This window comes from Sinocyclocheilus anshuiensis, unplaced genomic scaffold (genome assembly GCF_001515605.1).
Source record: "Sinocyclocheilus anshuiensis isolate Anshui unplaced genomic scaffold, SAMN03320099.WGS_v1.1 scaffold615, whole genome shotgun sequence".
Lineage (NCBI taxonomy): Eukaryota > Metazoa > Chordata > Actinopteri > Cypriniformes > Cyprinidae > Sinocyclocheilus > Sinocyclocheilus anshuiensis.
The window spans coordinates 1,889,400-1,903,505 of NW_015552647.1; the positions used below are offsets into that span (position 1 = coordinate 1,889,400).

Sequence of the window (14,106 nt, forward strand, 5' to 3'; positions counted from 1 at the left end):
TACATTAACGTAGCAAACACTAACTCAAATCCCATTCAGTGTACAAAACATTCTTCATTTTTTTTGTCCCCAGAATCCCTTTTCACCCATCCCCACTCCCAAACACACGTGACGAGATAAGTCTCTCTGAAAATACTTACCAAACACGCTAGAAATACAGACACTTCAAACACAAACCGGCTTACATACCCCACCCTGACGACTTGGACTCCATACTAGAGCCAAAGCTGGAGTTAAACCCACTACCGCTAGAGTTAGAGCCGGAGCCCCAGCCGAGAGCGGCCGAGCTGCTGCCGTAGTTGCTGTTGCCTGAGCTGTATGTCTGGGTCTGGTCCCGAGTGGAACTCGTGCCGCTTGTGCTCGTGCCAGATGTTGCCGACTGACCCTGCTGCGCTAACATTCCCATCATACCCCAACTGCTCTGCAGGGCGGCCTGGGCGGCAGCCATCATGGCTGGGTTGAGGTTAAAATTGCCGAAATTTCCCAAGCTGCTGGAGCTACCCCCCATGCTGCTACGGTTGCCTCCGAAACCCTGACCTCCGAACCCATTCCCAAAGCGCCCTGCCCGCTCCATCATCTGCCTAGTGTTGTTGTGCTTTGGCTCAGCGTTGGAGATGTGCACGCTGATGCCCTTGATGATCAGATCTTCTCCGCAAAGGGAGGCAGCAACCTGGGAAACATAGAAAATCTTAATTATGCATGAACAGCTGATTTCTCCATGCAGAGTAGAATATTAAACACAATAAATTCCTGAAAGCTGCAAATGTAAAGGCAAACTCTCGTATCAAGAAAAAAATAATCACCACAAACAAGACCTTTAATTGAGCATGTTCAAACAAAGAGCAAATTCAACTTGTCATATGGGCTGTATCTCACATTAAAGGGGTCATATGACGTTGCTAAAAATAACATTATGTTGTGTATTTGGTGTAATGCAATGTGTTTATGTGGTTTAAGGTTCAAAAAACACATTATTTTCCACATACTGTACATTATTGTTTCTCCTCTATGCGCCGCCTTTCTGAAAACGCATCGACAAAGCTCATCGTTCTGAAAAGCGAGGTGTGCTGTGATTGGCCAGGGGCTAGAGTGAGGAACGGCTGGTGGGCTTGAGAATGGCGTGGCCGGCGGGCTTGACCAGCACGGATCAGCTCTAGGCATGACGAAGCGGATATCGTCCTCTTTTGGAAGGCCAAACAAAGTAGTTTCGCTTTCACAACAAAACACAGCATCTCCACAACAATGACGGCGGCAACAACAATACTACAGCGAGAATAAAAGCTACGCCTTCTTCCTTTGCGTGAACATTTAGGCGGCATTATGCAAATCTTCCTACATCGTGACGTAGTTCTTTCTTTGCGTGAACATTTGGGTGGTGCTATGCAAATCTTCCCAGATAGTGACGTAGACATGTGGGGGCGTATTTAAACGAGGCGTTTTAGGAGGGTGTGGACAAGTCTTAATTTTTATAAAGAATATCTCTTTGGGTTTGAGACTTTAGTCTTTGCAACTTTAGGGATCTTATCTATGCACGAACAGCTTGTAACACTCCAAAGAGAAAGGAAAACTTGAAATTGCATCATATGACCCCTTTAAAGCATGCACATTTTTATTTAATTTTTGTTAGGAAAATAACTTCCTTTGTCAATTTGTTGCAGTTGTTTTCTTTTCATTTTATTTTTGTGAACGGGTTTATCACCTTAAAATCGATGTGAAAACAACAATAGCTTACCTGGTCATCTGCAAAGGTGACAAAAGCGAACGCTCTGAAAGGTTTAGGAATGAAAACATCTGTGACCTCCCCAAACTGCATGAAGAACTGACGGAGCTCATCAGCGGTCATGTCCTCCGTGCAACGGCCCACAAACACTTTCCTGCTCCTCATTGGTTCATCTGGACCTTGCTGTTAAATATTCAAACAGATCACTCAGTTTAGCACCCCAAAAAGAGAAAACCTGACATTTCTTTCATAAATGGCTAACTGATTTAAAGTATCATATATAATTCATCATATACACTACTGATCAAAAGTGACATCAGGAAGACTTTTTTTTTTATTCAGCTTGGGTTCATTAAATTGATCAAAAGTAACAAAAAACAAATTTACAATGTTACAAAACTACATTTTGAAAGTGTTTTAGTTTCCAAAAGCAATATTGAGCAGTGCAACCATTGATAATAAATTACTAATAATAAGAAATGATTCTTGAGCATCGAATCAGCATATTAGATTGATTTCTAAAGGATCATGTGACACTGAAGACTGGAGAAATGGCTGCTAACAATTCAGTTTTGCCAATACAGGAATAAATTACATTTTAAAATATAATAGGTTTTTTACATTGTAATAATATTTCACAATACTACTGTTTTACTGTAAATTTGATCAAACAAATGCAACCTTCATGGGCATTAGAGACTTCTTTCAAAAATATTTTAAAATAAATCTCACACCAAACTTTTAAATGGTAGTGTAAAAAAAAAAAAACACTGACCTTTGAGTTGGGTAGTTTGCAGTCACACCACCTGCCATCAATCATGTGCCGCTGTGATATCACCTTACCCTGAGACTCCCACTCTGTAAACCTCACAAACCCAAATCCTTTTGAATTTCCCGTCTTCACGTCCCGCTTCACCTAATGTAACAGAATCAAGTCAAGAGCTGCGTTCATACCAGATCTAATCTGACTTCATGACTGACAGCTGAGCCCAGTTCTATTTTTAAAAGCCACATAAAAAGTTAGAAACATTAGACACAGAGACAGAAATCATGGGTAGCTTTCACCAAAACATGGCAGTACAAAGACAATCACAGCTGGAGTGTTACATTTACGTCAGTATATCTTACCTGCACCATGATGACTTCCCCAAACGTACTGAAGTAGTCTTTTAAGTCTTGTTCTGAAGTCTTCCATGGCAGACCCAGCACAATCAGATCTGAAGTCTTCTGATCTCCTCTCTTGATCTTCGTTGCAGATGAAGCATCGATCTCATCCATCTTCCTCTTATTATCCGGCAGAACCGTTTCTAGAAAAGAAAAGTTCACTTGTTACATGTTCACACATCTGCATAATGTCAATCACCCTTCATGAAACAAAAACAACCCCATTAAATCAAGTTGAGCTGGATTTTTTTTTTTACAACTCAAGATAGAAACACAGAAGCACAAATGTTTCCATCATCCGACTGTGCTGCTCAACTTTGCTTATTATAACATACAAGCTCAATGTTTAAGTACAATGTTAGGCACATGCCTAAATTAACCCTAAAATGCATACAAAAATTACCCCTATTCTTGATGTTTCTAGGGGGAGAAGTTAGGGTTAATGATGGCATTTCATATTATAAAACGTGCTTTTGACAATTATTAGAAACTTTTTTCATATTTATATTCTAAACTGAGACAGAGGCTAATTCGTAATGACCATATGACCTACCTTTGGGATAATTTACCACATAGACCAGGTTTCCCCAGCCGTTCTCGGGGGCGTGTAGGATTCCGTCCACAAGGCGTACCCCCCTCATGCACTGAGACACTGGGCTCCGGTAACGCAGGCCACAAGCCCCTGGAAACTGAGCGGCCACCGTGGACAGCAGCACCGTCCCGTCGTCCTCCGACGGGATCTCCATCGGCTCCTCGTTCTCCTCCTCCGCGATGCGAATGTACATCTCGGCCATCTCTCCTCAATTGAGCTGTTGGGGAGTAAATAGTATAATGAGTGGCGCTTCCTTCGTGAAAGAATCAGTATTTTTGAGCGAATCTATCTCAGTCACTTTGATTCATAAATCTGACTGTTTTCCTGTAATCAAACACTGGCTATAGCGAACCAATAGCAATCGAGTGCAGGCTGTGAAGGAGCTGTATCATTGGTTGGACGTGACCAACGACCACGCCCCCTTCACTAAACGAGTCGGTGTTTTATGAATTAGAGTCAAAACAGCACTGATCTCCTTCGTGAACGAAATGTTATTGACACTCACAATTCAAATCACTATTATTGTTAAAATAACGTGTGCATTGTGGTCATTTGTTTGGAAATTTGTTATACTTAGTACTAGAGGTCGACCGATGTATCGGCTTTGCCGATTAATCGGCACCGATAGTTGATTGCTGGAACTATCGGTTATCGGCAAAAATCCATGCCGATAGTTTTCCGGGTTGCATCCGTTGCTGGAGTGGCTGAGAAGGGTCACTGACAGCATGTGCTATTTGTTTAGACACGTGATACTGCACGCTGAACAGAGCGGGAAACCTCAGACGTGGATTTAAATGCAGCCGACAGAAAATCCTGCCACGCCACAGATCACCATTCACATAGTTTTCCATTAAATTACATTATATTTGTCCCGAATTGTTGTTAATGTACATAATGAATTGTGTATTGTGCATTTTCAGCAAAACGTTTGTCTTTCTGTGGCTCTAATAAAGTCTGTATGCTTCATTTATTGAGCTATAATATAGATCGCGCTTTCTCTTTCCGTTTGCTCCATTTTTTAAACACCGAACTTCAAACTCATCTATGCCTCATTGTTCATTCTTGAAGTAAACTTGTGTCCGTTTGGTGATTAAATAAACTGTTTTAAGACCGCTGCTCGAGTTGAATGCGACGCGTCCGGAGTGTGTGTGATACCGGTGAGTTCTCCTAGACTCAGCACTGCGCTTTTATTTTGAATTAATTTTGATTAGATAATCAAGTGTTCAAGAACAGAAGCAGTTAAAAGTGTGAGAGTATACATACAATATCCATATGTATATCATTTTAATGCTATGGCCTTTGTGTATATATTTAAAGATGTGCATCTTTAAGCATGGCTGTTGAAATTAAATGGTAACACTTTAAAATAAGAGTCCATTTGTAACATTAAGATTAATGAAAGCTTTGTAAATATTGGTCCTTGTTAGAGTGTTCATTTCAACATTTACTATTACTATTATTAATATTACTATTACTACTAGTATGGTTCAGTACTGTTTTTTTTAATAAAGCACTATTTTAGTTTTTGTTCAGTATCCATTTTAAAAACTATCGGTTAATTAATCGGTATCGGCCAGTGTGGTCCAACCTAGCTATCGGTATCGGCAAAATCCACTATCGGTCGACCTCTACTTAGTACATTAGATGTAGATATGTCGAAACGAATTCTAATACAGAATAACAATAATAATAACAACAACAACAACTATAGTAGTAGCGGCGTATAAGTTTCGTTAAGCGAATAATTCAATGACTTGTCATCACCATGAAAATATCAAAAAGTGTCACAGAATGAATCTTTTGAGCGAACCGAATTAAAAGATTCGAATCGCCGAGATGAATCAAAATCCCTTCCACTAGTTGTAATGTGAGCTGGCCGTGCGCGCGACTTCAGTAATTAGCGCGTGCAAACAACACGCGAATCCTTATTGCTTAGCAACAGTAAAATACGGCATCAGCAGACCACTAATAGGTCGATATGCGGTCTAGATACATATTAATGTATGTGTTATAGTGAAAAAAAATCAAATAACATTACCAATGAACAACTGCTCGGATCCAGATATTCCTTTGTTAGCGCCACTAGCAGCAGCGCTCCCCGTTCAGAAAAATGTGACTGCTCGGAATGAATGAGCCACTAAACAAAACTCTCTCGGAAAATGACACTCTTAACAGTGTCGGTTTCTGTTCTAATCAGAATAAAGCAAAATATTGCAATCTCTGTATACTATATAAAGACGATAATACTCCGTTTTATACAACTCATGCGACACTATTTTCGTATCAAGATGGCATTACCTAAGTCATGAAGGAAATACGTCACACGTGGGCGAGCTCATTTTTTCATGTGCACGGGTGGAGAAAAGGGAAAAAAACATTGTTGGTGTGCAATCATGTTTGCTTTGCTGGTGATATATATATACGTACAATGTAATTACATAAAGTGTTATTTCTGAACAATTTAATTGCAACAAAGATTCCGGTGTCATTTGTGTAACAGAACACTTTACTGACGAAAGCAGAAGCACCTCTCCCTGTGTAATAGTGGACTGCTCTCATAGATATAGTGCTCCTAAGTGGCAGATATGAGTATAGCATCCATGTTATTTACTCGAGATGTTCAGTGATGGGGTAAGCAGAAGTTAAAGTACTAAAATAGTTTTTGTCTAGTGTCTTTTACATTTAAAAGCGCCTCCTAAATGATTAAATGTAAAAGACGACTTACCATGTTAAGGCAGTAATCACAGCTCGTTTCTTCCCAAATGAAATTAAAGATATTTTTGCTTCTCCTGTTCGCTTAATAGTGATATCGTGATAGAAGAAAAACATGTAATAATGCTAATTTGACTTCATTGTAAAACACCCGTTTTAAAAGTCCAACAGTATATTAAAACACAAAATATATGATGGGGACATTAAAATGTATTGCATTGTTGGAATAAATCTGATATACCTTTTCATTTTTTTAAATAAACAACATTAAAGATTTGTAATATGCATACTGTTTATTATCCATAGCCAAAATATAATAAATAATATTTAAAAAAAAAAACATTCCAAATGTTGATCCTGATTGTTCAGCGCTATGTATCAGTAAACATCTTCATCAGAGTCGTTTCATTGACTAGACATGATCATTTTAGATTTAAGAGGTTGTTTAACCTTTTCAAGTAGTTTTCAGTTAAGATATTTATATGAATTCCAAATATGTTATGTAATGATTTAACTAGAACGGTCACCATTCCAAGAAAGAGTCATCTTTCCAAGTAAAATGCTTGTAACTCAAATAAAGGAAACAAGACATTTTTGATCAATATCTTTATATATTACAAAACAATAGAAATGCTACTGATAACAATATATGTTCACAGTTGCTGTTATGATACCACACTGAAATAATGTATATAAGTTAGACATAAAATGGCATATCTTAATAAATAAAAAAAAGAACATTAATCTAACAAGTCACAATGCTTGACGGTTAAAAGTCGCATCATTATGAGCATTAAGTTGGAGTTTTTCTGTGTAGTTTTCATGGGTATGAGGCTGATGTGTGTGTTAATGTGCTGTCGCTGATCACCCTCACAAGTCTGTAGACTTTTTCGGCATGAATAAAGTGATACTCAGAAACGTTTTCAACACAATTATCAATAATCAGCTAGGCATCAAGTAGTAACACTGACAGTGTAGTGCAAAGTAGACTGTGTGTGTGCGTGTGTGTGTGTGTGTGTCTGTGTTTTGGAGAGCAGGTTGTGGCGCTCAGCAGGATAACAAAAAGCAGCAAAAATAAATATCAAAAGAATTTATTTTTATCAGTATATAAAAGCTCTTTTTTTTTTTTTTTCATTTCACCAAGAGTCTGGGGAAAAAAGGCCTCATGGAAAGTTCAAGGAACCGCTTTGTTCCATTTCATTTTCCGGGAACTTCACACCAAGGACTCCATGCTCTCAGCCTGGTTGGATTCATCTGTTTCCACTATCCCAGCAATTTTGTCCATGTAGTTAAAGCCAAGTCTGAAGTCTTTACTGCTGACAAGGCTGAGCATAGCCTTGTAAAGGTAGTGATAGTGCTCCTAAAAGAGGTAGAGAGAAATAGTAAAAAAAGGAAATAAACACAATGAAGGAAAATAACATTTTGGAACTCCAACCGTACTGCGTCAAACTTCTACACAAAACCCCAACGACCTCTCTTTAATTTAATTCATCATCAAGCAGACTTGTATTATGAGGAACTTACAATTTCAGTGAAGACGCCAGGCCTCATGAGGTTAATCATTTTGGCCACTTGATAGACATCCACAGCACTCTCGTTCTCCAGTTGTTGGGAAAGTGTGGTCAAAGCACAGAACATCCCGGATGAGACAGCTCCAAACCTGAAACACACAATCCATGAGGCTCTCTCTCCCTCTGGTTACATGCACTACTACTCTTGGTTCATGCACTCACTCATCATGCACGATGGTGGGACCATCCCTTGTCATGGCCTCTTCTTTGATGATGTTGATAAGTTCAAATGTGCTGCTGATGGACGCATCAGGATCTGGCCAGTTTGGACACTGGAAATGTCGGACTTCTAGAACATAGTCGTCCTGCACAGCAAAGATAAAACAGTTAATCAACCAACAAGTGCAGCTAAAATGGGCTGGTTGCTTTCAATTTTAATGGTAAAGCAGAAACTTAGAACATTAGATCAAGTACCTAGCTGTTGTTTTTTTAAGATCTATCTATCTATCTATCTATCTATCTATCTATCTATCTATCCATCCATCCATCCATCCATCCATCCATCCCTTTTTATGTTTTTGAAAGAAGTTTCTTAATCTCACTAAGATTGCTAAAATAAAAATAGTAATACTCATCCATCCATCCATCCATCCATCCATCCCTTTTTATGTTTTTGAAAGAAGTTTCTTAATCTCACTAAGATTGCTAAAATAAAAATAGTAATACTGTGAAACCTTGAAATTCAAAATAACAGTTTTCTATTTTAATATATGTGACCGTGGACCACAAAACCAGTCATAAGGGGATTTATACATCATCTGAAAGCTGAATAAATAAGCTTTCCATTGATGTATGGTTTGTTAGGATAGGGCAATATTTGGCAGAGATACAACTATTTGAAAATCTGGAATCTGAGGGTGCAAAAAAAAACAACAACAATACAGAGAAAATCGCCTATAAAGTTGTCCAAATGAAGTTCTTAGCAATGCATATTACTAATCAAAAATTAAGTTTTGATATATTTATGGTAGGAAATTTACAAAATATCTTCATGGAACATGATCTTTACTTAATATCCTAATGATTTTTGGCATAAAATAAAAATCTATAATTTTGACCCATACAATGTACAGTATTTTTTTCAATGCTCTAGTCTTCAGTGTCACATGATTTTTCAGAAATCATTCTAATATGTTGAATTGGTGCTCAAGAAACATTTCTTATTATTAATGTTGAAAACATTAAACATTTAAAAAAAACTTTCATAACCTTATAAATGTCTTTTCTGTCTCTTTTGATAAATTTAATGGATCCTTGCACTATATATTATATACTTACATATTTTGTAGGTTATTTATTTTCCTGCTTAGTAATACTATGATTCAATTAATAAGAAAATTAAGAAACAAATCAACAAAAATCAAAAAGAAAAACAACAAAAAAGTACATAATTTTTTTTTTTTAAAAAGGACACAAATATAAGAATTTTGTTATTTATTTGTTTGTTTGTTTATTAGAAAGACTTAATAACTTGACTTTGAATGTTAAATTTGTGCATCAATGGTTAAAGTTACCATTAAACAAACTAACTTCATGCGGATTTCCAATTTAAGAGTGATGTTTGTGTGGTGACTGAGGTACCTGTGTGGCTTCCAGGATGAAGTCGTGGATGACGAGCTGTTCCTCATTAGACAAACAGAGTCTGTCAGTATTAATGAGGGTGACAGTGAAGGCCACGCAGTTCATGGGCTCCTCTCTGCTAGGCCAGTACACAAATTCATCCTCAGTCTATAAAAAGAAGAGAAGGGCATATCATAACGTATCGTATCATATCATATATCATATCATATCATATACTTATATAACACTAACAGATTTAACTAATTTATAAATGTTGAGCATGTTTCCACATATATTTAATTAATAGTTAGTTAATATCTACAAAATATTTACAAGCAAATGCAAGTGATTTTATAATAAATGTTAAACAAATTAAGCAATACATTGTAAACCAGAAATGACCAATTTCCTTATAATTTGTCTTTAATTTGTCTCTTTAGATATTTTTTTAAGTTAACTCAGTATTATATAATGTAATAATTCAACTGAACTCAAAGTACAAGTGCCATGATAACCTGCTGGTATGAAACAATTGAGAACGCAAGCTGCTGACCATTTATAAAAAGAACATAAGTTATATAACGCAGTATGAATCCACTTAAAAACTCATGTTCATAAATAGCTCTTCGACGCTGTACTCACGAGGCCAAGGTTGTCTGGCAACATCACAATAACTTGAGCATTATGATCCCAGATCATCCTCCAGAAGTCTGTGGTTGTGTGGGGCAGAGGATGTTGGGTAATGATGAACTCGTTGCTCCTGTAATAGCCCTGTGAGTGGATAAACATTGATTTCATTTTAAAAGAAAATCACAGCTTATGTTGAGACGAGCAGATAAGGAGCTGGAATGCAAGTTACACAAATACTTCATGTTCCATGCATTATTAAATATGATGAAAAATAATGTATAATGTTCCAGTAAAGTCTTGTTGCTGTACCATAATGTAGGAGGCATTGATGTAGTCTGTTCCTTTTACTCCTGGGAGGGGAGCTAGTGCCACCCGAGCCCGTTCCACTGAGGGGCAAAACATCAATGATAAACAACTCACTACAACAGTCACAGCAAACCACACCTTGTACTCTACCATTCATTGAGTCATTGTGTTTTAAAATACTGTTTGCCATTCTTTGTCACCTTTATGTTTTTTTTTTAAAGTAATCTTCCAGAAGAAGTCAATAATACGCTCAGATACACTCAGATGACGACTGTAGTCATGTCAGAAGCATATCTATTTTACTCTACATATTTATATCTACTATTTTATTCCACCCTACTGGATATTTCATTTTCCCATGGAAACAAATAGGTAGCAATGGTTATCAGGATTGGCAGAGTTGTTATTGCTAACAAAAATCAATTACAAATTTAAATAAAGAAAAAAAAATATTAGATGAAGAACTTAAAAAAATGAAATGCTGAATGCCAACTAACTGAATTAAATAAGTCAAGTACTACTTAAACTATAACTGAAATAAAATAAATGAAATTTAAATAGAAATATAACATTTACAGAAACATAAAATCATAAAAAATTAAACAAATTAAAATGAAGTCTGAAAATATTAAAAAATATGGCTAATTCAAAATATTAATAAATAAAATAATAGTACATACATACATAATACTAAAATATCACTGGGGATTTTTTTTTACTATAGTTCACCTTTTTTCTTAAAAAAATTGCTAAGTCTATTGGATGTTTCTGTTCATTTTCCCATGGAAATAAATAGGTAATAATAGTTATCAGGATTTGTAGTGTTGTTATTGCTTACAAACTTCAAAAAAAAATAAAAAAATAAAAAAATATCAAAAACAGTTTTTGGCAATTTAAATAAAGAAAATAATATTAGATGAAAACTTAAACTAAAAAAATGAGAGTCTGAAAACAAAAAAATAAACTATAACTGAAATAAAATAAATGAAAGCTAAATAGAAATATAAAAATGACAGAAGCATTTTTTTTTTAAATGGTGCTACCACACTGTGCTACACTGTACACTGAGAATACAGCAAAATCCATATTGCAACAAAGCAGGATTGTTGATTTTGATATATGGGTTTGGAAGGTTTAGCGACTCACTTGGCAAGACCGACGAGGTGCGGTTCTTCTCTTTGTTGCAGTCTTTCTGGGCACTGAAACACTCAGTGAGGTGAGAATTGCATTGCGTCAACAACTGGAGGAACAATAACAAGAGCATCCACAAGGAGGAGCAGGTTAGTTGTCTAACTGAGAAAATGAACATCTCAATACAATTGCATAGAGCCACAACACAGTCATCAAGTCCAGACCTTAAACTGTTTGTCCATTCGTGTTTGTCCCGTGGGGCTCGGGGTGAGAATGCTGTTGACATAACTATGGAGTTGCCAGGCAGGCACCTCAGTGTCTTTGCTAAGCACAGCTTCCATTAATGCATCATGGATAAAAATAAACTGCTCCTGTAGGTCACACATACACAGCCATTAAAACAAACCATGTTGCATTAGGTATGTGACATCACAACATATTTGCAAAAAATAACAAAATACAGTTATGTTCAGAATGGCATACTGCAATTCTACTCATGCTATTGTTTCAGTATGCAGAGTGTGAACAGTATGTAAATGTTCTATATGCTTGTTATACACAAATGACCTTCTACATTTGCCAAAATGTGTAGTATACTATCAGAGAACACTGTATCCCACAATGCAAATGCAAAAATAAATACATCTTACACAAAATGGAGTTTAACAAATGCAAAATAAGTGCTAAATGCAACAGTGTTATTTTAAAATGAGTGTTAATTAAAACCTAAATGAATTAGTATATATATAGTTTTTATAATATTTTAAATTAGCTTTTATTTTTATATTTCCAGCTTTCATCTTAATTTTTATTTAATGTTTAGTAATTTTATTATGTGCTTTGAATTTTAATCAGCCAAGGCAACATTTCTAATTTTCATTTCATTTGTATTTCATCTAATATTTATATTTAATTTCAGCATTATTTTTATTAAAAACATTTATTTTTAATAGTTTTAGTTTTACTTTTAGTCAACGAAAGTAACCGTTATGCAACATGCAAAACAACAAGGTCATGTGACAAAATGTAGTGCAATACATTTGGAATCGTTTTTAATTGCATGCTACACAGTTGCACATACAATTTTAACAAAGAGTCTGGAGTATATACTATATACAGCACAGTATGCAGTAAGCAGAACACTAATATTACTTCAAAAAACAGCAACAGCCAGTGATTTGAGCATGCGTTTTGAGTATGTGGAAATATAGTGTATTAAATCAAACAGGTAATAACCTCGGTCTGGACCAAGTAGTTACGCTGAGCTCGGATGTGTTTGAGGTATCCCAGGACGTTGACAGTGCCTTTGTTCTTTATCTGCTGCAGCATGCTGTCTATGACTATGTATGTGCCTGTTCTGCCCACTCCAGCACTGCAGGACACAGAGAAAGAGATGGCTTGATAAAAACGACATCTCATTTTGCTACAAAGCAAAGAGGCTCACACTTTCAACCACTGAATATGATGTAGGGATGGGAAAGCTTGCACAGTTGGAAAGTACAACACTGGAACTGACGTTTCAGACGCTAGTGGGCGGAGCTTATATTTCCATAGCAGTCAGTACTGTACCTGCAGTGAACTAGAACGGGGCCTGTGCCCGGCGTGTGTGCCGCTGAAGAGCGAGAGATGAATTTGAGGACTGGTAGTGTATACTCAGGTACGCCCATGTCTGGCCACTGCGTGTAATGGTACTGGACAACCAGCCGTTCATTATGCCTTCCCTTCTGACCCTGAAAAAGACAAACCAGAGGTCAAAATGCAGCGTCTAATACTTCATTGCTGTATAAACACTGTACAAATGCTCAAACGCACCTTTTTCAGTTTGGTGTTGCGTGTGATGAAATGGCGGAGTGTGTAGTAAGCGTAAACTTTAGTGCTCTTCAGAGTTACCATCATGTTCCCATAAACCTCGCTGTTCTCTGATGGCCAATACTGATCACACTTCCTCTGTAAAAACAACAAAAGCATCTTCTGTTTTGCTTTTTAAAACATCAACGTCTACAACAGAAGTGTTCAACCAAAAATGAAAATTTACTCACCCTCAGGGCATCCAAGATGTAGATGCATTTGTTTCTGCATTGGAACCGATTTGGAGAAATTTATCATTACATCACTTGCTCACCAATGGATCCTCTGCAGTGAATGGGTGCCGTCAGAATGAGAGTCCAAACAGCTGATAAAACATCACAATAATCCACAAGTAATCATCATGACTCCAGTCCATCACTTAACACAACGTGAAGTGAAAAACTGCTTGTTTGCAAGAAAAAAATCCATCAGGACATTTTAACTTTAAACTGTCGCTTCTGGCAAAAATATGAATCTATAATCCATAATAACACTTCCTCCAGTGAAAAAGTCAATCTCCTGTTGTGCTCACACATCAAAATCCACCAACATAATTGTTTAGAACAGTGCTTAATCTGTGCATATTTCTCTCCTGATTCAGACGACCTTTTCACTGGCGAAAGAAATATTATGGATAGAGGACTCTTATTTTTGCAGAAAGGTTTGAAGGTAAAGACATCTTAATGATGGATTCTTACAAACACACAGCTTTTCACTCCACAAGAGGGACAAGTAGTCCTGTTGATTACTTGTGGACTTTGTGATGGTTTTATCAGCTGTTTGGACTCTCATTCTGACGGCACCCATTCAATGCACAGGATCCATTGTTGAGCAAGTGATATAATGCTAAAAATGTCTTAAAAGTCCTGCTG

The 14,106-nt window shown here is 36.7% G+C and overlaps 2 protein-coding genes across 3 annotated transcripts in view; both read right to left on the bottom strand.

Annotated features, from left to right (window-relative positions):
• Window positions 1-6: 6 nt before the first annotated feature.
• On the bottom strand, window positions 7-5,792 carry LOC107666995 (TAR DNA-binding protein 43-like). 2 transcript variants are annotated; one of them, XM_016458547.1, is made up of 6 exons: window positions 5,515-5,792; window positions 3,438-3,693; window positions 2,849-3,027; window positions 2,496-2,636; window positions 1,733-1,903; window positions 7-670 (listed from the first exon to the last, which is right to left on the bottom strand). In XM_016458547.1, the coding sequence occupies exons 2-6, from the start codon at window positions 3,676-3,678 to the stop codon at window positions 182-184; spliced, it is 1,221 nt and encodes a 406-aa protein (XP_016314033.1). In that variant the 5' UTR covers window positions 3,679-3,693; window positions 5,515-5,792; the 3' UTR covers window positions 7-181. The 2 variants fall into 2 exon arrangements, with proteins under 2 accessions (XP_016314033.1, XP_016314034.1); XM_016458548.1 differs by having other exon boundaries at window positions 3,438-3,695; window positions 5,511-5,792.
• A 1,523-nt stretch (window positions 5,793-7,315) lies between these two features.
• LOC107667014 (receptor-type tyrosine-protein phosphatase gamma-like) overlaps window positions 7,316-14,106 on the bottom strand; it is a 95,383-nt gene continuing 88,592 nt past the window's right edge. Inside the window, exons 19-29 of the mRNA XM_016458588.1 lie at window positions 13,199-13,333; window positions 12,956-13,116; window positions 12,623-12,758; window positions 11,611-11,757; window positions 11,402-11,495; window positions 10,259-10,335; window positions 9,962-10,090; window positions 9,341-9,487; window positions 7,922-8,064; window positions 7,713-7,848; window positions 7,316-7,548 (exon numbers count right to left, since the gene is read on the bottom strand). Of these exons, the coding sequence (XP_016314074.1) occupies window positions 7,402-7,548; window positions 7,713-7,848; window positions 7,922-8,064; window positions 9,341-9,487; window positions 9,962-10,090; window positions 10,259-10,335; window positions 11,402-11,495; window positions 11,611-11,757; window positions 12,623-12,758; window positions 12,956-13,116; window positions 13,199-13,333 (1,452 nt within the window). The 3' untranslated portion in view covers window positions 7,316-7,401. The remainder of the gene's footprint in view (window positions 7,549-7,712; window positions 7,849-7,921; window positions 8,065-9,340; window positions 9,488-9,961; window positions 10,091-10,258; window positions 10,336-11,401; window positions 11,496-11,610; window positions 11,758-12,622; window positions 12,759-12,955; window positions 13,117-13,198; window positions 13,334-14,106) is intronic.